We start from the raw sequence: 25,642 nt of genomic DNA on the forward strand, positions 1-25,642 counted from the left end.
TTATTACTAATGTTTCAGTTTTGTTTTCATCCATACGGGATAGTTTTTATTAAATTGTATATTACTACAAGAAAAGTAACGCTTTTAATAAAAAAAAAGAAATAATAATAATTATTATTATTATTTTATTACTATTTTTCCGTATATTAATTACATGTCGCACATATTACAATAACTTTTTTTTAAATGATATTTATACTTTATACATTGAATTCACTGTTGTTCCTGTTGAGCACTAGCGGTATTCTTACAACCAACTTGATTGAATAGTCTGTCTTTAATCATTTGTGCCATTAAACCATGGATAATTTCAATTGTTGTCTTACAACTGTCCCTTGTTGCTTTAATTAGTTTTTCTACTGAACACCGATCATGGGGGTCCGTTCCACCTAAAATAAATCCTCTTCCGAGTGCAACTTCCGACTGTTCTAATTTGTCCGATAAATCAAGTATTTGTCCTGTTGTGTAATCTGCGTTTGTTAAAAGGCTGGAAGAACTTAAGGTATTCACCCAATATTTATTCCACAAAGAATCTAGTAATCGCCTATCTAATGATGATTTAAAGTAAGACACTTCTAACGAATAATACTGTTTGCAATGAACTCCAAAATCTTCGATTTTGTTTAGGGGAATTGTTTGGTATTCCGATGATTCTTCATTTGCTGGCTTGTATCCCTACAAAAAAAAAATCAGATAGTTCACTAAAATTTCTTATTGCTTTTGCGACGGAATCTTATATATTTGCCTATATCGCATATATATTACCTTTGGATAAGTTCTAAATGCACCCAAACAAACTTTCCCGGCAGATATTGTTCTCACAGGATCGATAACAATAGCGACAAATGGTTCTTGAAAATTTTGATTGAGCATTTGAGTAGATACATCAATTCCCGATAGCCAGCAACCATATCCAGGATGACTATGATACCATCCAATTGCATTCTCTTGCCTTCCAACCTTTCAATAGTAAAATACAAACATAATTGGATGGAGCAAACTTTAAAACTTATTAAATTCATAGAACCTCAAATGTTGTATAGGTATTGTATACAAAACGAATGGATTCTAAAATTTGAATTCCTTTTAAAATAATATTTTGAATATTTTCTAAAATATCAGAATCACCTGCTTAGCAGCTTCTACATAAGCTGACATGTATTCATAAGCTTGGGCTTGAGCATTGACTCTTGTTTCTGTTCCTTCTACAGGTAACGCGAAAGAATCCATAACGATCATTGTATTCGCAGCCACTTTTCCAAGAAGAAGACCCATCACTTCCAAAGTGCCTCCAGAACGAGCATGCATAACCATTTTTAATAATGCCAGGGCAGAAATTTTTATATCTTTAAAGAAGTGGGGGCTGTAAAATTAATATATGTTTTGAAAAATCTAATGAACAATCAATGGATATTATTTTATTGATATGAAAAGAAATACATACTCCTTTTCCCATGGCTTTGCAGCCAATATGTCTTGTTGCTCTTTCCGATCGTATCTATAAATTTCATCAACATTGCTGATCATCTCGATATTATTTGAGATTTCCCATGTTCTTCGTGCGATGTTATTTTGCTCTGAAGAAGTACTGGCCATGTTAACAAACTTCTGCCAGATTCAAAAATGTTTGGCTACATGAAACCGTATCAATAAAACAAAATTAGATATCCAACAAATAATTTTACTTTCGGTGCCATGACAGGACAACAAATCAATGTATATGATTACTATGTAAATAATTTTAAATTACGAATCAATAGATACTTAATCGAAAATGTAATAAATAGTAATGACAATAAAATTGTATTCCCACGTACTTACCAAAAAATCTATATGACGGTGTTTAAAAATAATGTATGTGTTGTATACGACAATAGACCTCCGTCATAAAGTATATAATACAAAGAGTATTGTTACAGATTTATAGTAGTATCAAAGTCCTGCCACTAGGCGCTACTAGAAATGTATTTTTCATGCTGTTTATTTATTATTTAATTTATAAATTATCTTACTGGACGAGAAGATGATTTTCACAAATGATCTTTAATTCTTCTGTACAATACGTGTTCTTAGATTTCCTAAATGTATAAAACAGCATGGACAATTTTAATAGAGAAACAGAATTTGCTAAATCGTACATACAATTTATCATTAACAAGTTGCAATATAAGACAGAATTCTCATTTCTACTAATTCTCAGATTATGGAAATGAAAGACGCATGTACAATGTATTTTATTATTTTTACAAAAAGTATGTAAACATATTAGGTCACAGTACTATGATAATCTGTACAAGTAGTCATGTAAAATGTATTGTACGTATTTATATACATAGAGCAAATAGAATGTATGTATAATGATATGCGAAATTCTACAGAGATCCGTCTTTATTATTATATTCTATAAAAGTGTGCTTTTATATAACCAACTATGCGTCGTAAACATTGGTTGCGACATGTATATTTTCATCAGGAAAACGAACACAATTGTCCGATATATGTACAATAAATAATCGATTTAGGTTATGGCGCGAATAAAATGAACGTACATTAAACGAACGTATTAACCGCGAAGTATCTAATCATTTTCGCAACAAAAAATGAAATGTTAATAAGGATTAAACGCATGCTTAAAAGTCCAATGTATTTGATATCATTTTGAAAGAGCGTGTACGATGATTTTTAAAAATGCAATGTCATACAAAAAGTGGCGAATTGTAAGTTGATCTATGTACCTTAACTATGTTATGATGTACAAGATATAACAGCGAAAGTGGAGTTTAGTGGACGATACATATAATTTGAGGTCCTTTGAAATCGAATGTTTCGAACCTGTGGAGTTTGTCAGCATGCGATTTTGTACGCGTTCGCTCTAGGAAACATACGTTGCAATTTTCCGGGGTACGCGTTCGATGTCTCGAGTTTTTTTGTCTAGTTTACCACATTGTACAATACATACGCAAATGCCGTGATCGAATTGGAAGGGTAAATGGTTCGAAAGTTTTTACGCGAAATTTAGAAACAGAAAGCGCACTCAACCTTCGATCACGTGTTTATCGTGACTCTTGCAACTTTCTCAGGTACCTACAAATTTCCCGAAGAGTGCGGTACGTTGTGCGTAACGTTCTCATATAACGCTTTACTCGTGTTACACTCGATTTATCAGTAGTGCATTTATAGTGCTTCGGGGGTTCGGGTTAACAATGAGAATGTCATATGCCACGCAAAAAACCCTTAATAACAATCGGACAAAAAGTGTTGACTGTGATCGTGGGTAGCAGCCGGTAAAGAAATGGCATTTCATAATTGGAAGATTTGGGGTAGAAACCTTCGTATGAGCCATCGTACGTTAAATATCGGTTGACAAATTCTTGATTACAAAGGATACGCTTGTTTTATATTCGTGTGTTCTTTTTATAGGCCGTCCAAACAATGAAGACAGCTGCGTGCAACTTGATCTGTCAAGAGGTTAGTAACTTAACCTGTAGCCTGCTACTTTCTATCCATAATAGTGTGATAAGACATGTCGCACTGGCAAATCATATTTTATTCATCTGCGTGCAACTTTCGGTGGAATAGTCGTTTTAAATGAAAAATAATGAAATGCATAATTTAAAAATTAACTTTAAGCATTCAGAGAATATTAAAAATCATTTTCTTCTTGTCAATCTTTGTTGGTTCTGCAACATTGACATTGCACTTTGTAGACAAGATTGTTTTTACTTTATACTTTAAGAGAAAATCGTTGTATGCGTCTGTAGTTTCTAAAAATAGATTTTAATAATGAGAAGAAATGAATTTACTTTGCAGGACTAAAGGAGAATGTGAAGGAAGTTTTGACCAATCTCTGTCAACGTAACAATATACCAAGCATAAAGAAATTAGCATATCTTAATGCAATTGTTAAACTGATCAGTGAAATTGATTCACCAGATTATGGATATTCTATCGATGATGTTTTCTGCTGGTAACAAAAGTTTTAAATATAGCTGTAGTATCAAATTGTTATAAACTATTAATATATTGTACATTAATTTTATAGCCTACGCGTGGTTCTTGTCCATGAAGCAACTCAAGTTCGTGCTGCTGCATTGCGAGCAGTTCGATATATGCTCAAAAAAGAACAAGATGTTATTGCGATTAACAAATTGCAATATCCATATTTTGTTGCTCGTAGCATGGATGTTAATTTACGAAACGAAATGGAGGGGCTGCAGGCACTTAGACTGGTTAGACGAATTCTAGTATTAGCTCCAAAACATTTTAGTCCTATTTTAGCAAGATCTTTAATCAGCCTGATAAATGGTGGAATCGAAGAGAAAGATGGAGCATTTCGAGCGTTCTTGGCAACTTTATGCGAGTTGGGAGTTCTAAATTCGAATTTATTAATTAGTTGCGGTGGAATCGGTGCTCTTGGAAGAGCTGCCATGACCGGGCAAAGTCCTGCTATAATTGAATCGGTTGTAGGAGTTCTATTAAAATTATTAAATACTCCAGAAACTAGAAACAGCGTTTCTCTTCTATGTTTTGCAGCTCCTTATTGTGAGTTAAATACATTGGGTATAGATGGATCGAAAGAGGAACGAGAAAGATTTGCAGCAAGTAAATTAGCATTATTAAGTATATTAAGATCTTACTCTGGTGTTCTACATTTCTGTCGCCCGGACGATAACTCTGGTCTGAAAGCTATAGCAGATATATTGTATGTTGAACAACTTGAAGTAAGAGGTGCTGTATTAGAATTACTTTATGAATTGTTGGATCTACCATTGCCGACATGGACAGACGAGCCCGACGTTGCTCTTGCTGCAGTAGATCCGAGCAGAACACGTGATTCGTGGAAATTATCAGAAGGTTTCGTCGCTGCTGAAGGAAAATATATTTTACCATCTTTATCATCACGTTGTCCAAACATAACAGAAATTCATTTAGCCTTATTGGTCTACGCTTTACTGGAATGTGGCTTACATCATGCTCTCGCAGAGACTATTGTCTCCACCGATACTTTTATTTCTGTACGTGCTGCTGTTCTTCTAGGTGCGCTATTGCACCTCGCACATTCTTTACTGCCACCGGAAGTATGTGATCTCACGCCGCCGTTACCGAATTTATTAAAACATGCAAGCACTGGGAAGCATCAAGCATTAGCAGCTGTAACAATCTTGGAAAGAATGCATACTATGATGCGTCGAAGACCAGCACCAGCTAGTTTGTTTCTCGACAAAATTCTACAAGCTGGTACATGGTTGAGACCAACCCTACCAAGACGTCAACGAACTTCCAGTAGACATTGGTTGCGCAGAGAATCGCCAACTACGCCCCTTTTAAAGGATGCTCAAGTACTCAGTTCGAAAGATGCTCTTGCATGGAACTGGCCGGTGGTGCGATCTATATTACGTTCACGAGAAGACATAATGCGAACTCTTCATGATTCCGATCACAGACTGTTCATGAAGAGACTTGTACGTTACTTTAAACCGTGTTCAAATGGATATAGTAGGATAGAGCTAGCAACAAATGCCAATTTAGCACGAGAAGCAACATTAGCTGGTTGTGATTTATTGAACTGTTTATTAGAGCTACACGAACCCGAGGGTTCAAAATTATTGAGCGAGCTAATAGGAGATATAGCTGAGCAAATTGCCTGTTTGCGGACAGCTCAGTCCGCCCACGAGTGTCTATTTTCACCTCGACACATGTCTACCACTTGTTGTCAGAAGTATTTTTTATTTCTTGGGCAACTAAGTCAATCAGCGAAAGGGACTGTAATTCTAAATGGATTTAATTTATTAGAAAAGTTGCAAGACTTAGCTTTAGCTACTAATCATGACTGTTATGTTAAACTTATAGTTTCAAGTTTAGATTATTCCAGAGACGGACCTAATAGGAAAGTAATGACTAAAATTATTACTGGAGCAACATCAGAAGGTACAAGACTATACGCTACACAGTTCCTTAGATTGATACTCAGAGCCAGAATGTCTGATGCCTATAAGTGGGCAATAACATTACTAACAACTAGATTGTCTGACTCCAGTAAAACTGTAGCATTAACTGCTTTAGAGGCATTACACGAAGCTTGCGAAGAGCCAGAATATTTAGAGGCTCTATTGCAACAAGAAGGTCAGTCTCGTGATTGGAGTAAATGGCTTGAAGAGTTAGGTGACAAAGGTTACTTGTTGAAAATTCGTCTTTACTCTCTTCATCATGGCTTCACGTCGCTCTCCTCTCCCACCGAGGAATTAGAAAAATGGATATGTCCCGGTGGTTTTGCAGAGAGGTATGTTGGCTTAATAGAAGGAGAAATACACGACTGTTTGACGCGCCGTCAGAGAGACGAGACCGGAAGTTATCATAGAAGAACAACCAATGTTCCCATGGTGCCTCACGATATTTTCATCCTGCCACACTTGATAGGACAATTGGCGCAACATGATCTAGGCATGCAACTACTTTTGCGACGAAATGTAATACAACGTTTCGCTCGAACTGTTCAACGATTCAGGATGGAAGTGGGTAATACGGATTCAGAATCAAACTCGAGATGCACCAAAGCCAATTGTTCCGTCAGCGACGATGTTTGTGTCATGTCCGAAGAATCTAGTACGGACGAAACAGTAGAATCGAATAGATTAGAAACGATAATGGATTCTGAAGTAGCAGAAACAACGGACGAGTGTAGTCCTCAAAAAGTTGATCCTGTTGTGGAAGTTCGTCGTAAAACAAGCTTGGACGATTCGAGGCGTAACGCTACAGAAAGGAGTTGGAGATTGGAAACTAAATCTCGCGACGAACAAAATGTCAGTTTAAATAAGAAGATTCTGAAAGTGAAGGCTGCGTTGTGGGTGCTTGGTCATGTAGGAACATCGGTCGCAGGAGTGGAACAGTTGAATCATTTGGGAACTATTGAATTGATAACATCCATCGCAGAAACCTGTTTATATTATGCGATACGAGCGACAGCTATGTACTCTCTTAGCCTTATCGGAACTACTCGTGCGGGCGCTGATGCTTTGTCCTCCTTTGACTGGCCGTGCGTTCGACACAGACGCGGTGATCACTGGCCCGTTGTGCCTCCTACAAGCAAATATCCAGCCCCGAGTCCTATTCCGATACAGCGACATCATAGAAGTCTTAGCGATGGCAAACCAGAATTACCTGAACCAGTAGCACGAAGAACTAGAAATCGATCTGAAAGTGCAGCTACAGATCTCGAAGCGAGGCGATTTGCTCTACCGTAAGCTTTGTTTTTAGGATTTTATCTGATCCTACGCAAAAGTTTTAAGAGATTATTAAAGGATGCTAGTTTTACTACTCAACCATATATATATATTTTTTTACAGGGAAAGAGGTGAAACGCCAAGTCCTGTTTCCAGTATTCAAAGATTGAGTCAACAAGATGCTGAGGGATACGCAAAACTCCGTAGCATGCAGCGTCATCGTCGACCAAGTTATTCTCAAAGTAGTTTAGAGGCAAGCAATACAAAATTCACGGAATATATTATGTTAAAGGAATATAACATTACACCGATAAGTTATCTGGTATCTCTTTTCAGATGTACAGTTTAGATGGTCGCCTTTCGTTGCAAAGTTTATTAGAATTTGATTCGTCTCGCAGCTGGATTGCGGAACACGTGTACACTCCAACCCCTCCACCCCCCGAAGATAATAACGATAATTTATTTTACATGGGTATTGCTCTTCCAAGAAGACTTATAACTATATTTCCGGAACTACCGCAGCCCTCGGCGTTGTCTATAACTGACGACATACCGAAATCCGACATAGAAACGACTGAAGTAGATGAAGAATCTTGTTCTGAATACGATGCAGACGCGGACCATTGTCGTATATGTTTGGTATGCTGTCTTGGCAAGAATAACCACAAAGATTCGATTTCCGATCAAGATGCTAAATTGCAAAGGTGGAATTATTTTGTTCTTACACTAAAAGTATATATTCCAAGTCCAATATTTATGCGCTACAATCGGTATTATAGTTCCCAGTAGCGCCGTTCTAATTTCCAGAGGGCGTGATCATATCTTTCATGGAGTCTTTAAGATTACCTTAAAATAATATATCATTTTCCTTATCTAGGGTAATACTTAGACACGCACAGCGGTTAGCGAATCCTCTATGGTACAGACACAGCCAACAGGCCCTGCTTAGACTGCGGCAACTGCACTCAGAAACATTTCAAGTACGTGTACAGATTAATGTACTGAAATAAATATGAAATCCTATTATACTATATCATTATTATTATGATTATTATTATCGTTGCAGGATACTTGTCTGTTTTCGGACGTGGCAACACGTTTAGGTAGTGGTACTTACAGAATGCCAGCACGACGATTTTTACAGGAATTGTTTCTAGATTCCACATTCGACGCGGTGAGCTTACTAATATTTTATTTCGCTTGTACAACACGACGAAGAAACTTCTTTAATAGTAATTTTATAATTGTAGCTGTATGTGGAACCAGCAAATATTCTGAAATTGAAAGACAGTAAAGAGGAAGTATCGCCGGAATCGCCTATTCCTACGGCACCTGAACCAAAGCACCTTGTGCCTTCAGAAACAAAAATCAATGGAAGACTAACTTTTTCTGAGATCGAAGTGACCCAATTGGATGTTGTTACCGAAGAGGCGAGAGGCGATTCTTGCAAAACACAACAATGCAATAAAGTGCAAGAAGTATTGAGGAATTCCGAACGACGTAGCGACGAGAAGCTAATAGCAGAAATCTTAAAACCGGAAGAAAGGTTACGTCTATCAAAAAGTTCTGATAGATTATTAAAGGTAACAGGTACAAACAGTGCCATCAGCCTTGATTAAATGTCACCGACTCTCAAGCGATTGTAAATATTTTGTATTAAAGTAGTAACGAAGTATGAAATAAATTACACTGCCAAAATTGAATCATAAATAAATAAAACGGTATAAATATGTAGTTAACTTCTTACCGATACCGGGGAACAATAAAACCTTTCTCTCAACAAAATTTTAATGCTAAAAAACGACTTACATATAATATTCGTGAAATCAATGCAATATATTGAATCTCGTAAACGCTGACAAATATCCAACTACTTTGCTTATTTTCATATAAATGTGTACTTAACAAGCACATATTGCAATTATAATATTTACACGAATTTCATATTCTTTTCCAGTTGGCCTGACGATTTATTTATATAATGTAATGGTAGTAATGTAATTATATTAAGCAATTATACTAAAAAGAATTCAGTTGATTACTTGGACGAGAACAGTTGAAAACAATTGTGGAAGTTTGTAGATCTGATTTTGGGTAAGTTTTGGATAAATATAATGAGAACAAAGCAGGAGAGTTCTTTTTGCAAAAAAATATTTTCTTCTTTAAACTTGTACAATAGCTTTACCAGTATTTGTACCCTTTAATATGCCACTGAATGCTTCGAACATATTTTCAAAACCTTTGGTAACAGATTCGCGAGTTTTGATTTTTCCTTCCTGTATCCATTGAAGATTTTTACTTATTCCTTCCATCCAACGCTTGCTCCAACGAGATACAATAAAACCTTCTACTTTTAACTGGCTAAATACAATAGCCGGTTGAAGTACAACTGTTTTCGGCATAGATGTAGGATCTTCATTGTATGAAGAAATACTTCCGCATACGGAAACACGGCCGAAAGTGTTCATTTGATAAATCACTGCACTAGAAATATCTCCTCCCACCTAATGAAAATTAAATATTTTATGCGATTAAAATTATATAACAACTTAACTTATTAATTTTTCAAATATATCCTGCAATCTTACATTGTCAAAGTAACAATCAACTCCTTTTGGTGCTACTTTTTTCAATGCAGCTTTAACATTCTCAGTTTTGTAGTTGATGGCGTGATCAAAGCCAAGCTCGTCAACTAACCATTTACATTTGTCATCGGAACCGGCAATTCCAATAACATTCATCCCAACAACATGTTTTCCTATTTGACCAACTTGAGAACCAACAGCACCTGCAGCACCGCTTACAACAAGTGTTTCACCTTTTTTCGGTGTACAGATCTCTAACAAGCCAAAATATGCTGTATTTCTGTAACAAAAGAAATGTTAAAATCTCTAGTGCATCAACTATTATTAATGAACTTGGTAAGATATTGTTACAAGTCGTGTGTACCCTGGCATTCCCAATGCTCCTAAACATAAGGAAGGTGAAAGATTTCCAATGTCTGGCAAAAGAAATGGTTTTTGATTCATCATATCTGTATCAGAGAAATTTTTTGGACTAACAATCGTGTGAGTTCTCCAGCCCATATAACCAACAACTCTCTTCCCCACTGGATACTCTGAATTGTTAGATTCTATTATTTTGGCCACTTGTCCGCCGATCATTGTAATCCCAGTTGGATATCTAGAACTGTACGGTCGCATATAAGGATCCACAGAGAGGAATTCTGCCTGGACCAGGAATTCTAAAGAACATAATTCATACATTAAGAAATATGTTAAGAAATCTCTATAAAATAATCAAGGATAAAACAATGAAAGTTCTATATTACATTATCCATGCTTTAAACATTAAACCAATATCGGATTTTATATAAATGTAATATGATGATTTGAATGAAAGTTACAAGCGAGATTAATTAGAAGTTTCAATAAAATCGACGTATTCCACCTGTATATTTTCCCGCTTCATGTTCGAAAGTATCGGTAAAATAAATCACGATCGATTGTAGTTACTATATTAATCAATTATATGTATTTCATTATTAAAGAAATATTTTGTATTAATTCATAGTAATTTGAAAATATCTCGTGACAATGATCACTATTAATTATTTTTACGTAACTTCTTCAAAATCGACAGAATGAGATAAGGACACAGTACGTGTCTCTTTGATTTTTATAAATGTCAACTATATATTGCGTTTAATGAGTAGAAAATATTACTTACCATTATCTTTAATTGGAGGAAGTTCTTCTTCCACTAATTGTAGATCAGTAGGCTTCGGTTCCCCTTGGAAATGTTTCACCAACACGAACTTCTTTGCTTTAACCATCGTGCCGAACTGTGCTCGGCAAGTATCATAAAATGACTTCGCGATGTTTTCGATCGGCCGATGATATTTTATACCTCCGAGTAATCTGAATAAATATGCTTTGTCATTACGGTCGTTAGTTATTTTAATACGATGTGAGAATCACTTGTGAATCATATTTACCGGAACATATATGTATATTCTTTCGCACCGATCACTTATCGGAACAGCCGGCTGTGAAGTAAATTGGCCACTTCTGCGAGTAATTCTTTTATACGTCCTTTACTCTCTCGCTCACCTTCGCATTCTTGCAAATTATCTATCCCATACAAGATAAGTGCAAGTCATTCATTATGGGTCTCAAGTCATTTTTAAAAAAAAACGATCGTCCGAGGAGATATTGTAGTTAACAGCTATGAATCAACAAGTGGGATAACGAGTTATTTTTAATTTGATCAAACAGACTTTAAGATACTCCAACATCGATTTCCTGAAAAAAATCGGTTAACTAATTCGTTAATAATTGATTATAGACTCAAGATTTTAAATGGGCTTAAAAGGTCGTTGATTATTAAAATTGTTGAAAATTCTTAAATACAGTTTTTTAATGTAAAGAGAATAGCAGGATGTGTTTTTTTGGCAGGATGCCAATTCTTAGTTCAAGTTTCGCGCTGTTTGCGGAAAGTGGCGCCTCTGATGACGAAATATGGAAGCTTTTTTCGAGGTCCGTACAGCGCCAATTAGTACAGCGGCAAAACGCTCAAACTATTAGCCAAATTACCAACAGTCGATTTTGGCTAACAGTTTGAGCGTTTTGCCGCTGTACTAATTGGCGCTGTACGGACCTCGAAAAAAGCTTCCATATTTTGCCACGAGAGGCGCCACATATCGTCGCATATATATTAAAGAAAAACATTAATTATGACAAAACTAGGACATAAAGAAATGAACAAAGATGTACGGAATTGTTGAGGAGAATATGTACAATGCTAGCCCGAATCTAAAAATAAAGACATTAATTATAACTTATTAAAAACAACATAACCCAACGGCGCATGATCATTCACCAAACATGTTTAAATGTTTAAAATGTAGAGATAGGTTTACGGAAATATGATTCATGAAAATCTATTAATTGTTAGGTGGGAGATATATGTGTAAAGTTTAATGCGATATGGAGGACATATGTATTTTATTAGTTTATATCATATAGAGGAAAAAATATTACATACCATGTGCTATCATATGTAGTTCTGTAATTCATTTTTATTACATTATCTTATAGTTAATATAGTTTCTTAACATCATGTAGGTGAATTTTATATTTATGACACGTAATCTCTTTTAAATAATGTATCTTACAGTATACAGTATTGTTCAATATGTCTGTATATTTGTTGTATAATTAAAATAAGTTATACTGTAGATTTCATTTCTTGTTAGTGAGTTTAATGATGTTTAAAATAAGTTTTTCAATACATTCGAATTATATTTCATTTCAGTTGCCACAAATTCAGTTTAATAATTGATTACTATTATAATCATGCTACCAATACTTTTGAAAAATAATTTGTATACTTTTGTTTGCATTAATTGGAATATGATACGATCGCGCTTCAATATTTCATAATGTAGTTTCTATCATTTTTCTGTCTCGTAACAATTACATTGTTATCTCATGTTACAAGCATCGCAGAAAGAAGAAATAATAAATAGGCAAATTAATAGTTTAATTTGATGGTTTCTACAAGGTTGTATAAGACTACAGTTTTAAATAAATATAAATATAATTGTACAATTTTAGTATACAATTTTTTTTTAATATTATATAATACTTCTCTATACAATTTGAAAAAATAATTAAAAATCTAAGAAAATAATCATTTTCTTAATGTAGAAAGATGTAAATGCAGCTAATAAAAGAACAGAGCTTTGTAAATGTATTTACTGATTTTAGCAATATTGCCTGTTCCTTGTGATTTTAATGTTATTCTAATCTCTTGAGTAAAATGTTAATATTCGTTAATAAATAAGCACTACACACAAACTAGTTTTGATGAAATTTTCGAGATGTAAGGATTTTCACGATGAAAATATTAAAACCTCTTACACAGTACTCAGTTACATCTGCTCTAAGAATAACATTGATGGAGCTCAACTAATATAGTAACACAATAATCATACATCAATATGTACTTGTCAATATTATTAGCTCTATTCTTAACACATTGTATACCGCACACAAGAATATTTGTTATACATAACTTAGATTATATTAAAATGTTTTAAATTAAAATTAGCTAGTATAAAAGTTCTGTTAATAATAGAACAACGGGCTATACATCATTACATTTTACTTGTTACGTAAATGTAGTAACATATTTTTATGTCTTTGTGGTATATCCTTTATATATTTCCATAAAAACGAATAAGATAATTGTAAAAAATAGTTATAAATAATTAAAATTATACTCGATATATCTCATAAATACTTCAAGAGCTCGTTAAAAGTAAATCTAGACAGGTACACAATGTGTTAAATAATGTTACGGAAAACTTCAGTTAAAATTTGAAAAATCTGTTTTGAGCTTAATGGATGGTGTAGAAACCTTAATTTGTGGTTTCACTAGATCTACGGGTCGGGCATGCCTTTGTGCTTGTTGATGAGAAGATCTAACAGCATTTTCTAATTTCGTTTTCAGTTCTGTGGATTGCGACATTAGCGTTTTAAATTCCTAAAATAAAAATATACATTACAAGATTATTTCTTCACCTGATTACACAGTCAAAGATTATTATTTAGATAGTGGAAATATCATACCTGAGGATATTTTGGTCCTATTTTATTTAACCACTGAAAACTCTGTTGATGAAGACTTAACCGATATTTAGATGCTTGTTGAAGTTGATCTCCTTCCAATAAATAATTAATTAAAATTGGCACAAGTAAAGTCAGCATCTGTATACCTAAATATTTATAAACAAATAATTATATTAATTTTTGATATTATATCAGGAGAATAATTACATATCAACAGGATTCAGGTATATTTCAATGTATCAGTTTCTAAATATGCTATTATTTCTTACACACCTTGTAAAAGGTCTCCTGAATTGCGTGTAAAATAATTATTATTAGAATTGATCTCGATATCGTTTTTAATTGCACCGGTTGGCGCGATTAATTATTACGTTAATAATATCTAAAATTATGAAAAACTAATAAACATTGTGTACGTACGATGAGAAAGATCAGCAAGTCCTATGAGAGCTTCAACGGTGCTAACACATTCCAGTGTGAATGACAATTCGATGTCGTTTACGACTTGTTTGCTTTTATCGCTGTAAAGATATTCCACTAATCTAGGAGCTAATGCATGAATATAAGGCGTACTAATTGTACGTTCTGGATGTAAAAATATCGTCCGCAACGTTTGGACACATTTTAGCCTGACCTAGAAATCCAAATGTAACGAAACATCACAATGCTGCAAATTTAAATAAGCTTATACGTAATCTCGTTTAAATTATTACTTACTATTGTATTTTCCGATTGGAATGCATGTCTAAAATGATTGATGCATGGAAACTGTAGGTTTGGTGCACTTACAACTTCTGGCAAAGCATGAAGAACAAAAACCGCGATACCTAATATCATTGCCACTTCGTCCATTTTCATCTCGTCATTTCCTATTAATATATTGTTTTATGACACATGTTTTGCAATAGAATACGCTTATTCGAAATAAATAATTATGAGCTTTACATACCTGTTTTAGCGAGATCGATAATTTTAGCCAGAGCACTTTGTAAAAGGCTTGTCCACTGATCTTGACTTCTATGATCTTTTGCATATTTATTTGTGGTAAGATTTTTCATGCAGTGCAAAGCTGCGTGGACCGGTATGTCCGATCCTGTTTTATTACACTCGTTATCCATACGTACTGCGGTTTCTTTTATTACTCCAGTTGCTAGATATAACAATGTCGGCAAAATTGCTATAGCTCCTGAAAAAAATATAATGCAGGTAATTATGGAAATTCTTTTGCGCGGTTAAAAATATAGACCATCTGTTATTGCAAACGGGTACCTTGAGGAGAACAGAGCGTAGGAAGGGATTCCATTATATTAAGTGCAGCCGCGATGAGCTTGCCACTTTCTTCGGATGGCATGTATCCTCTTTGAGATAAAATTGCGGTTGTACCACCAGGATTAGGATTTAACGCTGGTATTTGGCGCACCAAAAGGCACAGACAGACTTCTAGAATAGCAAACACCAGCGACTTTCCTGGAATAAGCTCACCACCCTCTTCACCTTCTCCTAATAGATCTACATCTTGAGTTTCGTTACTTTCTTCATGGGAAGGTGCAATTTCTAATCGGAGATTCAAAGATATTTATAAACTTTTACCTATGAGCTTTGGACTCGCTAGAAAATTGTTAATTACCTTTAAACTTATTTCTTTTCCTTTCCGCGAGATCCTCTTGCGCAGCTTTCATTACCTGTTTCAAAACCTCCATTACTATCATTTGAATTACGTAACTTTCCCTTGTTAATAACATCCTACAATAAAGAGTTTGAATAAAATTAAGGTATTCTGTTTCGCGTGGTAATTGTTTATACTTTAATAAAGATCATACCTATGGAGTACATTACATAATTCAAGTGGCAACGAGCGATCTGTAATTAACACTTTACGAGCCCATGCCGAGTCTAGTAAAGTGTACAGGGCGTTCAAGCATGTTTCTATGTTCTGTGTAGATTCTGAAGAGCGTGGACTACACAGTGCTTCCATGCATATGCCTAAAACATTAAATAAATAATATGGTGTTAATAATTATCGTTTGAATATTAGTAGCATAAGTCATATAAAAATAATAATTACCAAACAATAAATGAAATCGTTCAACATTAGTGTTAGCTTTATTAGTAGCTACATCATTGTTGTTGTTGTTGTTGTTATTTGTTACGTTCGAAGCTTGCACTTCACTGTTTGTTTCCTCTATTCCAAACCCTTTTGCATTTAACCAGAGTGTTGCAGCGTGAAGAATCGGTGCCCATGATTCTGCGTAGTGAGGTCGAGCAGAATCCATTGTATCCGTTGTATAAAAAGCACCGCCATCGTGTGGTAACTGACTAGAAAACTCTAATAATACAGGAAATTTATTATTAACATTATAATGTGTATTGTCTACTTAAAATGAAGAAGTGATTATACCTGGTGGTAAAGAAAGTAAAGCATGATCTCTCAGGGCAGCAAGCCAATATTGACTTAGACTTAACAACTCTGGTTGTACTAGACTCAATAAACTTTCAGTCTGGAATTCAAACTTTCCAAAGTCTTCGTCATTTCCTTCACCGACATGATTTATATTTTGATTAAATGTGTCTTTACTGTTTAACGCGGCACCGTCTCGTATCATAGCAACAACGTACACCTAAATAAGATATTAATATAAATATCGCAATCATTGAATAATATTTAAAAAGATTTTACGGAACGTTTATACTTTACCTCTGCCCAAGCTTTCAATATTGCTAATCTTTCCAACGTTAACAAGCTCTCATTATAAAGTTGTGGTCGGGTCTGTCCTTCTCTTAATTTTTCCAAAGAGGATACAAGCAGTTGATGCACTCTGCGAAGATCATTCAGATCTCTCGCTACTCCGCTTCCAATCCAAGCGCTGCAGGCTTGGCATGCCGCAGCCGTGACATGCGATGCTGTTTCCGTTGAAAATGCGGGTCTCAATGCTGCTCCGACCTACAGAAATTAATTGTTGAACACAAACGTAAGATACTATTCAAATAGGAATTATTTATATCTTAAAACAAAACGATTTACTTGTGCTTGGAACTGTTCGAGTAACAAGTGTCCAGGAAATTCTGGTTCAGGAACTTTTGCAAACTTATCTATAATTTCTTGAAGGGTTTTTAAGCCCTCGAGGCGTAGAGGATCACAATCACTGGTCGCTGCCATAAATGCCATTCGTACCAAGTCGGAGAGATGCAGTACCAAGAAGTCACCTTATTTTGAAGGTAATGCAAGTATAAGAATGTCGTCGCGAATATGATATATTATGTCTGTATTTTCAAAAGAGCCATACTTTTTCCTTTAGACAGTTGCATTTCTTTTGCTAAGGCCAGATCAAAGTGTGCTTGCTTATTATGCACACAAGCAGCTACAATTCGTCTAACACATTGCGCTGCAAAGACTCTGGTTGGCCACCTTGGAGTGACGGTTGGTCGTTGTTTCGTGGAGTCGTCTGCATGAAATTCAGCTTGATCGTCGTCTCCTTCAGCATCCGTATTATCATTATCTGCAGCGCTGTCCTCGACATTAATCGTATTGGTTTCTTCATTACCGCATGTTTCTATACGTAATATAAAATGTATAAATTTTCTCCATCGTTCAAATAAATATTCACATTAACTCATACCTGATGCTATAGTGAGAACGTCTTTGCACAGAGATAACCATTGCGACAAATTATCCGCGGCCAGTATTTGCAACATGCTAGTTAATGTGTCATGGATATCCTTAATCAATTTACTATCGGTTTCTGTGTCCAGCATACTAAACAATACACCCGGAAGACCAGTTTCAGTTATAACAAGACCTTCGACCACATTAGTGTCCCGACTTTCATTGGCCAACGTCATCGCGTGTTCGCATACTTCTTTCGCTTCACGTTGAGCTAATTGACGAAGACAGGATATAGCGGCTTTGCGTAACAGTAAATGATTACTTGATAAGGTTCGCTAAGAACAAAGAAAAACAATGTTTAATATTGCGATGACAGTTAACCATATTTGTCGTATTCACGATATAACTCTTACACATAGTGTAGGAACGAGAGAAGACAGGTTAACGTGTCTCGGTGCGAACAAATGCAATTGTTGAAGGCATCCAGTAGCTTCCGCTTGTACAAGAGGATCTTGATGATCTTGCATGATAGCACAAGCGCACAAAAATGATGAACGAGCCATACAAATCGTTGATGTATTACCTGAGAATGATTGAAATTGATAAATCAAGGCTCTTTATTATTTTGACCTTACTTAACTTGGAAAGACCTCGAACCTTGTAATTCTGGTCCTATTGTTGTAATAAGTGCCGACAGTACTTTCCCTATACACTGATGTACATCGATATAAGAATGAGGAACATTGAGAAGAAGAGTTAATGCTAAGGACAATGTGGGTTCCACATAGCCTCGAAACATTGGTCCACCAGAGTCAGCTATCAGCGCAAGAGCGTGCAATGCCCACACCTGAAAAGATTTGTGTGTTGTTGTTATCATATTATATACGCGTAGAAAAATGTCGTATTTATAATAGGTAATCTTACTTGTACCACAGGCGACGAATTATCTTGAGCCAGTGCAAGCAAAATACTGACGCTTGTGTTGAGATGCTGGCTAGATCCCATCCCTCCAACATATTTATGGAGGCATCCTAACGCCAACGAGTGACCGGTTCTACTTGCAACATCGCGAGCAGATTTCAAACGATCAAAACTCGTTTGCGCTAATTCCGCTGTAAATTTCGGATCTGAGATAACTTGGGCCATTCTTCCAACAGCTTCGCCCGCTGCCCATCTCAGTATTGAATTACTGCTCACTAAAGCACTCTGCGAACATGTACAGCATTGCTACAGAGTATTTCGATGTAATTAATTAATCAAAGTCAACAGACATTGAATAAACTCTTACAATTATAAGATTGGTGGCTGATTTTTTTACATCTTCTTGACCGAAACCAGTTTTTGCTTCATTGAGGCCCTTTAATCCGCTCAACACAGCCGTAAAAACATTCATCTGTATTGCCTCTTGTCTACCAGATTTCGTGTGTTTTATACATTCGCTGAAGTGATCTAACATCTGTAATCTATGCTTATTTGCCACGCGTGGGAAAATTTGCCCGAACAGGGATACAGACAGGTCGATAACAGCAACACCCAAAGGTAGAGGACCAGGAATTATTTCACCCTGCAGATAATGTTATCGAAATGAAAAATGTTTATAATCGTATTTTTATAATCCTTACCAGTGGTACCGGTCTGTAAAGACAGCAAGGGTTGTGTTCCAATGCTCCAGATCCTGCAGCACTATTTGGTTGAAGCTGAAACAAATGTAAGACGTAAGACAGAATATTGTTTAGTAAAATAAATTGTACACGATATTATATAAATAGTGAAAAATAATATACTGATACAATATAAATACATATAAAAATATAATTGTATAATGTAAAAAAAAACAGACACACAAATGAAAGACATAATATAATAAGTACATGACACATTCATATTTGCGTCGTGACTCGTACATTAGAGGTAAAATATGTCCAAGTGGAATTAAGCTACGAGGGTTTTAAGAAATTAAGGAGGAAATTGAATTTGCTGATTTCTCAGTACTGATACTCAGTTCGCCAGTATATTTATAGATCAGCATAAAAATTTTAAAAAATATAAGTGACAGAGAAAAAGAGAGAGAAAGAGAGAGAGAGAGAGCACAGGTGAGTTGCAATGCTATTACAGACTAGTGAAAGGCTTCATAGAACATTACTCACATGTTCCAAATCCGCCCTTCTGTTAGGTTCCATCTAGACACGATCATAAATGATACACATTAATGATAAAAAGCTTAAACTGTGTCACGTTGACATTACCCTCTTTGCATTACACCTGCCTTAATTACTTAGTTACACTTTTTTGTTAAAAAATACCAATAATGTAAAGTTAGTACACTGATGTTGAATGATTTAAATTAATCAATGTGAAAGCTATTACCGAATACACTTTCAAAACACCTACTTGATCTTCTATTGTACGGTGATCCGTTTCTTGTAACCATGTGCCAAGAATTACAGAGTCATTAGCATGACAAACAGCGCGTAACAATGAGGTTGTCGTGTTTCCGGGGTTTTCAGTCAATGTAAATTCTGATACTAACATTCTCAGGAGATGCGTGTAAGAACCTATTCAATTTATTCCATGTTAAGATTAATGTTAAAACAAATGACTTTTTAATCAAATGTTTCTATATTTACCTTCGAAAGTTTGCGGTGGTAATAATAATAACGTTTCATATAAACGCAAACGAACCATAGCAGCGGGCGCTTTCAATTGTTGTCCATAATTTTTCAATACAGGTGACAAGCTAAAATTTTCTTGTTTTAGCATAAAATCATTTAAATAATATTTACTATAAATAAACGAAACAACAGTTAATATACTTTGTTAACATTGCCAACGCGGATTCAATGGGTGTGAGAAGGCGTCTTGTAATATCATCGTTTAGAAGTTCTGGACAATGCAATAGAAAACTGTGCATCGCTGATAGAGCCCCAGCTCTGCCTTCTAATGTTACTTGCCAAGTAAATGCATCACCTCTAGCTTTTTCACTTTCAAGTTCTTTATTGGAACGAGGAAAAGAGTTCCTCCACAGTAACAGCATTCTAGGCAATAATCCTTTCACTACCGCTGTACCTGTTCAGTGAAAATTATGATTTTATAAATAATAAACCATTCGCATATACATGCAGTCTGATAAATTGAAATCACGACTAACCAAGAGTCATTATAGCTCCAATTAGGAGCCATCCAGCATGCGTCCTATTCAACGATAGACGACTATTCTGACTTGCACTCCTCAAAAGCTCTTCAGCAGTATTGAAAATTATCTGTATTCAAAATTAAGTGCATGAAATAATAATAGATAATAATGTATATTATTTTTATCATTAAATTTAATATATTTACTTTTCCTTTCGTGTGAGGAACTCCAAGTGGGGATAAACGAACGCTACCGAGAACTGCAGCCAGAGCACTGCTGTAACCAGCTATTGCTTCCGGCGAGCTGCGCATATTTTCAATTCCTTCTACACAACGATCAATCAATGGGGTTATTTGACTTGGAACGGCTACACAAATACAACGCAAACACCAAGAAGCCGCAAGTCTTGCTGCTTGACACGGATGAACCAGGACAGTCATAATTGTGTCAATTAAATCTATAATATTATATGAAGTATTTAGTACTAAACATTAATTAATTGGCGATGTATGCGAAATAAAATACATACTCAATGATTGATCAGACAATAAATTACAAGCTGTTGTGCCCAGACCTAAGATCAAATTACCCATTTCTTGTAATGCACAGACTAACAAGTGTTGACTGAACAATGTTTCTTGATTGCAGTCCTTAGCATTCTCTGGACTAAAATCTAAGAATCGGAAGAAAAAGATTAATAAACATGATCCAAGAAAATGCAGAAACAATAGGAATGATGACCTCTTACCGATAGAATTCATTTGCTTCAGTATAATGTGTGCTATTTCCTTACAAGCGGCGGCTTGGGCTCCTTCACCCAATAATTTTCCAATAGTACCGTGTAGTATAAAATTGACACATTTTCTGGAATACACAGCATCAACATGTGAACTGGCTGCTTTTGGATTAGTCACAAGATCAAGAACATGTGCAACTAATGCACCAACGTTACGTTCGAGCCACGATCCTCCCAACATTTGCACAAATACCACATATGCCTAACGTTTCCGAGAAAAAAAAAACAAACGAATTACGAAAAATATACATCAACATGATTTTTGTATTTATATTCTTTCTTACATGTGTGACTCCAACTCGGACTTCTCTGTTAATACTAGAATTTCCTTTAATTATTTCTCCGGTACCTTTTAAAAAACCTACTCCACCTCTTAAAAAGCCAGCCATTAGAATATTCAATACCTCATCAAGGGAAATTTGTTTATAGCTTTTGTTTTGTGTCACTAAACAGACAGGAACCAATTACCATAAATACTTCTTGCCGATGTCTAATAAGAAGTTGAAATATGATCTTTAAAGATACCTGAAGGATTTTTTCCTTTTGGAGTTGAAAGTTGGGTCATTGCTACCAAACTGCCCAATAGTTTAGCCACAGCGCATCTGACTTCGTAATTTGAGCCTTCAAATGCTCGGAAACAGAGAGTGGCAACACTTTCTATTTCAGTGGTATATAAAAATGGAGCATGGTTCAACATTTCCAGCAAACACTGTAAATATATTATTTGTATGTTAAACGATTACTATCCATTTAACAATATTTATAAAACTGATAATGATAAAAATGAAGTACCTTTGCAGCAGCACATCTTACAGCCATTACTCTATCTGTGAGATAATGTCTAGAAACTTTATAGATTTCTTTATGAACATTTGTAATTGCAGATCCCATGCCAGCACAAACCTATCAAATTAATATAAAATTTAAAAACGTAATGTTGTATTTTATGCAATTAAAATTAATACCTTCTCAAGAGTATGCATAATTTCTATTCGAGTTTGCGATTCCGCAGAGCGTAAAGATTTTATAAGAATTTGAACAGTCTCTTCGTACGATCTACCCATCATTCTTCCTAATTTTTCATACATACAGCCTACACAACATATCGCAGCTCTGAAAGCAATCGACAATTCCATATACCTTGTATTTGAAAAATGCTATTCAACAAGAAGTTAATCGCTTACAGTCTTGTTGGGAGAAAACTTGGAGAATCATCCTTATTTCTGAGAATGTCATTGCATTTGTTGACAGTATCAAAAAGCAAAAATGTATCACCGACGCTGAACAGCGTGGCAAGACATCTTGCAATGAGTCTACGCGTTGGTGGACCAGGAGCACCCTGCATATGTTTAGTTAACTGTTCTACTAGTTTCTGTTGACATCCTTTAATGTCACTCTGAAAGTATAAAATCATTGTTGTATTCATTTAATAAATAACAAGTAAATAAATTTCAACCAGGCAAATCTTAGAAAATGAGATAGATACCTTTTGTGCAGCTATTAAAACCTTATCTAAAAAACGCAACCATTCAAATATAAAAACTGGTCGTTTGGCCTCTGGGATTTGATTAAGAGCATCCTCATTGAGGGTTAAACTATGACTCAACTCCATCATGATTTCAATAAATTAAATATCAGACAGTTCGATTCGTTTCACAGTTCCGCTGAAACAAAAATTATTATTCTATATTATTCGCAGTTTTGTTTTAACATGCATCGTTTAACCGTAACTCGATAAATTAGTATATGATACAAAGACGGAGTATGCGTTTAAATAGTCATAATCCATTGACAAGTTCCGACATATTTTTATCGTTTTCATTTTGCAAATTAATCGGTTCGAAACAAGCATAAAACAACAAAGAAATTCGAGAAGAAATCAAGATCGAATACCAGATTCACGTTACGATCCGCAATATTATGAATATGTGGCAAGCAACATAATTTTTCGCTCTGTGTATACAGGATCCATACGATTATCACTTCATTTCACTAAAGCTGTAGGAAATATTATCTGCACTTGTTTACGTTTCCCGTTAAAAAGTTAAACAATACAAAACGAATGACTTCATAAACGGTCTGCCATTCTTTTCTAATAATATACAGTGGTTCCGAGTGACTGGAAATAACGATTTCCCTTTTCCATATAATTGACAAATCTTATCATTTGAGTTAGGTTAGGGTTGCATCGGCAATCATCTGATTCAGATGGGAACCATTGACAGACAATTACACTAAGACCACCTGCTTACTGTGATTTTTATGACCCCACACCCTCACCCCCTAGACATCTTTATTCTATACACTCTATGGCGGACGTCCATTCGTCCGGGTTGCGCGAGCACGCGTGTATAGCTCGCGCGAAAATTTGAGCAAAGCTAAACTCTTGCATGCTCGAGGCGCTAATACAGATAAATAAAATACTCGCGTGATGCATACTAATCAACGATAATTTATATCCGCTCTAATTTCTCAGTTAAAAATGAAGCAACTTTTTAGCGTTACATTTATTTATAAAACATATTATAAGTTCAATTAAAATGATTGATTAGAACGGAGCGATCGATTACATAATCGAATACGTCGGGTGAAAACATTTTTTGCCGATGTGCATTGTAAATCAAGGAGATTACTAATCATATTTGCTCTATCGTTAGCATCTTAATATTGCTAGAATAACGTTGTTTTCATCGTACACATTTTTTTCTTCAAATCTATGCAGATGCCAGCCTTGCAAGAACTTTGTTTTCTATTAAAGATCGCCGATTAGAATCTTCTCTTTGGACACTATAGCCGACCACAACGAGATTCACCGAGATCGATCGAATTTAATTTCGTTCGGTGGTTGTCATTTCCGTAACTCGGGCGTATCCTCCCGGTGAATTCGATTGAACAACGTTCGTACGCGGAACAAATAAATTAAAACTATATCGACCGGCTGTTTAGCATTGTCATAACCCGCAGCGTTGCGCGTCACATTGTTGAAAAAACTGTAGATCCTAGTACAAAACAAACGTCAAACAGTTCTTTCAACAGTCCCGTGTCTCTCGGCTTTAATGAAATCGTTTGCGACATTTTTCCTTGAAATTTCGACTTCGTTTTTTTTTTTCATAAATACATCGAATATTATCGGAGCCTTAACTCCGTCGCTTTGGTTTTGCTTTCGGACATGTACGACAAGACGCGTTAAACAGTTTCATTAAAAAAAAAAAATAAACGAGATAAAAGAATAGAAAAATTCGAAGATAAATAGAATAAGGAATAGAATTTGATATGTCTTATTCGGCATATAAATATATATTCGCATTTTGCTTAAATTAATTGACGAACAAACGCGTGCGTTGACCTACGCGATCGTTCAACTACAGCCAATCGGCTGCGGTCTGATCGCTGTGGTGAACAAATGCGGTATACCGATCGTATGATATTTACAAACAATTTGTTTCCATTGGTACGATAGCAGCGTTAAGAGAAGACAATTGTGCAATATATTTGCGTATATTCTATTTACGCCGTCGTCAATGAGTTTTATTGATTTCCGTACGGATTACGAGCGAGTTGACGAAATCGCAACATTTACGATCCCGCGGATACATAAATTCCAAATGTGAATGCGCAAAGACGAAAATAATTTATTTCATTGATCGGTCTGCCGTATCGCGGAGCCGTTCGAGGCGACTTATTCAAATTAGTTGAGCGCCGAAACAATTAGAGACGCGACTACCGACTGCGATCGATTGCCTATGCATAAGTTTCTTTCGCGGCTGTCGCTAATCTAACGCGGTCACTGTCATTAACTGGGGTATGTTATTGAAAAATCTATTCCAGATGTCACGATCTCCGCGACGGCGATCCGCGCGCCCGATAAAAAATTGCCGCCGATTATCCGCGGAACAAAATAACCGTGCCGACAACGATTCCAACGAATGTGTCATCGTCTTATTAATGACGCTGGATTTCTATTGGACGATGTTTTGCTCCTGCGACGCGCGTGCAGTTTTCGCGTCTCCTTCGATTTCGAGCCGTGTGAAAAGGAGAGCCTCACTGATGTAACCCCGGCGCAACTACCATTCAACGAAAACATTAAAATGATAAAAGATGTTCGCGTCGAGCTTGGCTTTAATTTAATATCGTTCGGAAAAGCGTAAATAAAAATTTAATGCGCGACGCATATATAGATCGTCGAAGTCGATTAGAAAAAGGACGAACGAGACGTATCTTGTTGTCGATGGAAATCTAAACGCTTCGTTCGTC

General features: G+C 35.6%; 4 protein-coding genes across 11 annotated transcripts; 1 reads left to right on the forward strand and 3 right to left on the reverse strand.

Moving 5' to 3' along the window:
- Positions 1–108: 108 nt before the first annotated feature.
- Csn5 (COP9 signalosome subunit 5) lies at positions 109–2,940 on the reverse strand. 3 transcript variants are annotated; one of them, XM_078193868.1, is made up of 6 exons: positions 2,736–2,860; positions 1,822–2,078; positions 1,445–1,631; positions 1,129–1,363; positions 766–960; positions 110–675 (listed from the first exon to the last, which is right to left on the reverse strand). In XM_078193868.1, exons 3-6 carry the CDS (start codon positions 1,594–1,596, stop codon positions 214–216), a joined length of 1,044 nt encoding a protein of 347 aa, XP_078049994.1. In that variant the 5' UTR covers positions 1,597–1,631; positions 1,822–2,078; positions 2,736–2,860; the 3' UTR covers positions 110–213. The 3 variants fall into 3 exon arrangements, with proteins under 3 accessions (XP_078049996.1, XP_078049995.1, XP_078049994.1); XM_078193870.1 differs by lacking the exon at positions 1,822–2,078 and having other exon boundaries at positions 109–675; positions 2,833–2,940; XM_078193869.1 differs by lacking the exon at positions 1,822–2,078 and having other exon boundaries at positions 109–675; positions 2,736–2,873.
- Rictor (rapamycin-insensitive companion of Tor) lies at positions 2,940–9,351 on the forward strand. 4 transcript variants are annotated; one of them, XM_078193864.1, is made up of 10 exons: positions 2,940–3,080; positions 3,181–3,344; positions 3,421–3,468; positions 3,811–3,967; positions 4,043–7,237; positions 7,344–7,473; positions 7,557–7,924; positions 8,098–8,200; positions 8,287–8,394; positions 8,471–9,216. In XM_078193864.1, the coding sequence occupies exons 2-10, from the start codon at positions 3,293–3,295 to the stop codon at positions 8,837–8,839; spliced, it is 4,530 nt and encodes a 1,509-aa protein (XP_078049990.1). In that variant the 5' UTR covers positions 2,940–3,080; positions 3,181–3,292; the 3' UTR covers positions 8,840–9,216. The 4 variants fall into 4 exon arrangements, with proteins under 4 accessions (XP_078049990.1, XP_078049991.1, XP_078049992.1 ...); XM_078193865.1 differs by having other exon boundaries at positions 3,080–3,114; XM_078193866.1 differs by lacking the exon at positions 2,940–3,080 and having other exon boundaries at positions 3,109–3,344; positions 8,471–8,803; positions 9,178–9,351.
- A 3-nt stretch (positions 9,352–9,354) lies between these two features.
- On the reverse strand, positions 9,355–11,370 carry LOC144476718 (prostaglandin reductase 1). The gene is made up of 5 exons (XM_078193867.1): positions 11,218–11,370; positions 10,950–11,140; positions 10,170–10,464; positions 9,809–10,085; positions 9,355–9,724 (listed from the first exon to the last, which is right to left on the reverse strand). The coding sequence occupies exons 1-5, from the start codon at positions 11,223–11,225 to the stop codon at positions 9,383–9,385; spliced, it is 1,113 nt and encodes a 370-aa protein (XP_078049993.1). The 5' UTR covers positions 11,226–11,370; the 3' UTR covers positions 9,355–9,382.
- An 846-nt stretch (positions 11,371–12,216) lies between these two features.
- On the reverse strand, positions 12,217–23,633 carry LOC144477372 (HEAT repeat-containing protein 5B). 3 transcript variants are annotated; one of them, XM_078195095.1, is made up of 35 exons: positions 23,282–23,633; positions 22,875–23,052; positions 22,573–22,784; positions 22,354–22,501; positions 22,181–22,291; positions 21,914–22,097; positions 21,673–21,833; positions 21,341–21,590; positions 21,122–21,265; positions 20,799–21,049; positions 20,608–20,719; positions 20,273–20,525; positions 20,087–20,196; positions 19,851–20,014; positions 19,607–19,639; positions 19,082–19,156; positions 18,748–19,023; positions 18,384–18,665; positions 18,117–18,306; positions 17,873–18,042; positions 17,473–17,794; positions 17,140–17,406; positions 16,878–17,059; positions 16,551–16,796; positions 16,254–16,473; positions 15,921–16,181; positions 15,676–15,838; positions 15,483–15,598; positions 15,125–15,409; positions 14,805–15,041; positions 14,573–14,724; positions 14,276–14,489; positions 14,129–14,143; positions 13,856–14,001; positions 12,217–13,769 (listed from the first exon to the last, which is right to left on the reverse strand). In XM_078195095.1, exons 2-35 carry the CDS (start codon positions 23,001–23,003, stop codon positions 13,593–13,595), a joined length of 6,258 nt encoding a protein of 2,085 aa, XP_078051221.1. In that variant the 5' UTR covers positions 23,004–23,052; positions 23,282–23,633; the 3' UTR covers positions 12,217–13,592. The 3 variants fall into 3 exon arrangements, with proteins under 3 accessions (XP_078051221.1, XP_078051223.1, XP_078051222.1); XM_078195097.1 differs by lacking the exon at positions 19,607–19,639 and having other exon boundaries at positions 23,282–23,632; XM_078195096.1 differs by lacking the exon at positions 14,129–14,143 and having other exon boundaries at positions 23,282–23,632.
- Between the last annotated feature and the right edge of the window lie 2,009 nt (positions 23,634–25,642).

This window comes from Augochlora pura, chromosome 11, assembly GCF_028453695.1.
Source record: "Augochlora pura isolate Apur16 chromosome 11, APUR_v2.2.1, whole genome shotgun sequence".
NCBI lineage: Eukaryota > Metazoa > Arthropoda > Insecta > Hymenoptera > Halictidae > Augochlora > Augochlora pura.

Coding starts and splice junctions, on each gene's coding strand:
- Csn5 (XM_078193870.1), bottom strand. CDS start 1,596: ATGGCCAGTACTTCTTCAGAGCAAAATAACATCGCACGAAGAACATGG. Junction 1,364..1,444: donor GCAAAGCCATGGGAAAAGGA/GTATGTATTTCT, acceptor TTAATTTTACAG/CCCCCACTTCTTTAAAGATA. Junction 676..765: donor CATTTAGAACTTATCCAAAG/GTAATATATATG, acceptor TTTTTTTTGTAG/GGATACAAGCCAGCAAATGA.
- Rictor (XM_078193864.1), top strand. CDS start 3,293: ATGGCATTTCATAATTGGAAGATTTGGGGTAGAAACCTTCGTATGAGC. Junction 3,345..3,420: donor AAACCTTCGTATGAGCCATC/GTACGTTAAATA, acceptor TTCTTTTTATAG/GCCGTCCAAACAATGAAGAC. Junction 3,469..3,810: donor GCAACTTGATCTGTCAAGAG/GTTAGTAACTTA, acceptor TTTACTTTGCAG/GACTAAAGGAGAATGTGAAG.
- LOC144476718 (XM_078193867.1), bottom strand. Junction 10,465..10,949: donor TCCTCCAATTAAAGATAATG/GTAAGTAATATT, acceptor TATGTTCTTTAG/AATTCCTGGTCCAGGCAGAA. Junction 9,725..9,808: donor TTGATTGTTACTTTGACAAT/GTAAGATTGCAG, acceptor AATTTTCATTAG/GTGGGAGGAGATATTTCTAG.
- LOC144477372 (XM_078195095.1), bottom strand. CDS start 23,003: ATGATGGAGTTGAGTCATAGTTTAACCCTCAATGAGGATGCTCTTAAT. Junction 21,266..21,340: donor GAAGCAAATGAATTCTATCG/GTAAGAGGTCAT, acceptor TCCGATTCTTAG/ATTTTAGTCCAGAGAATGCT. Junction 15,042..15,124: donor TACGCTCTGTTCTCCTCAAG/GTACCCGTTTGC, acceptor TATTTTTTTCAG/GAGCTATAGCAATTTTGCCG.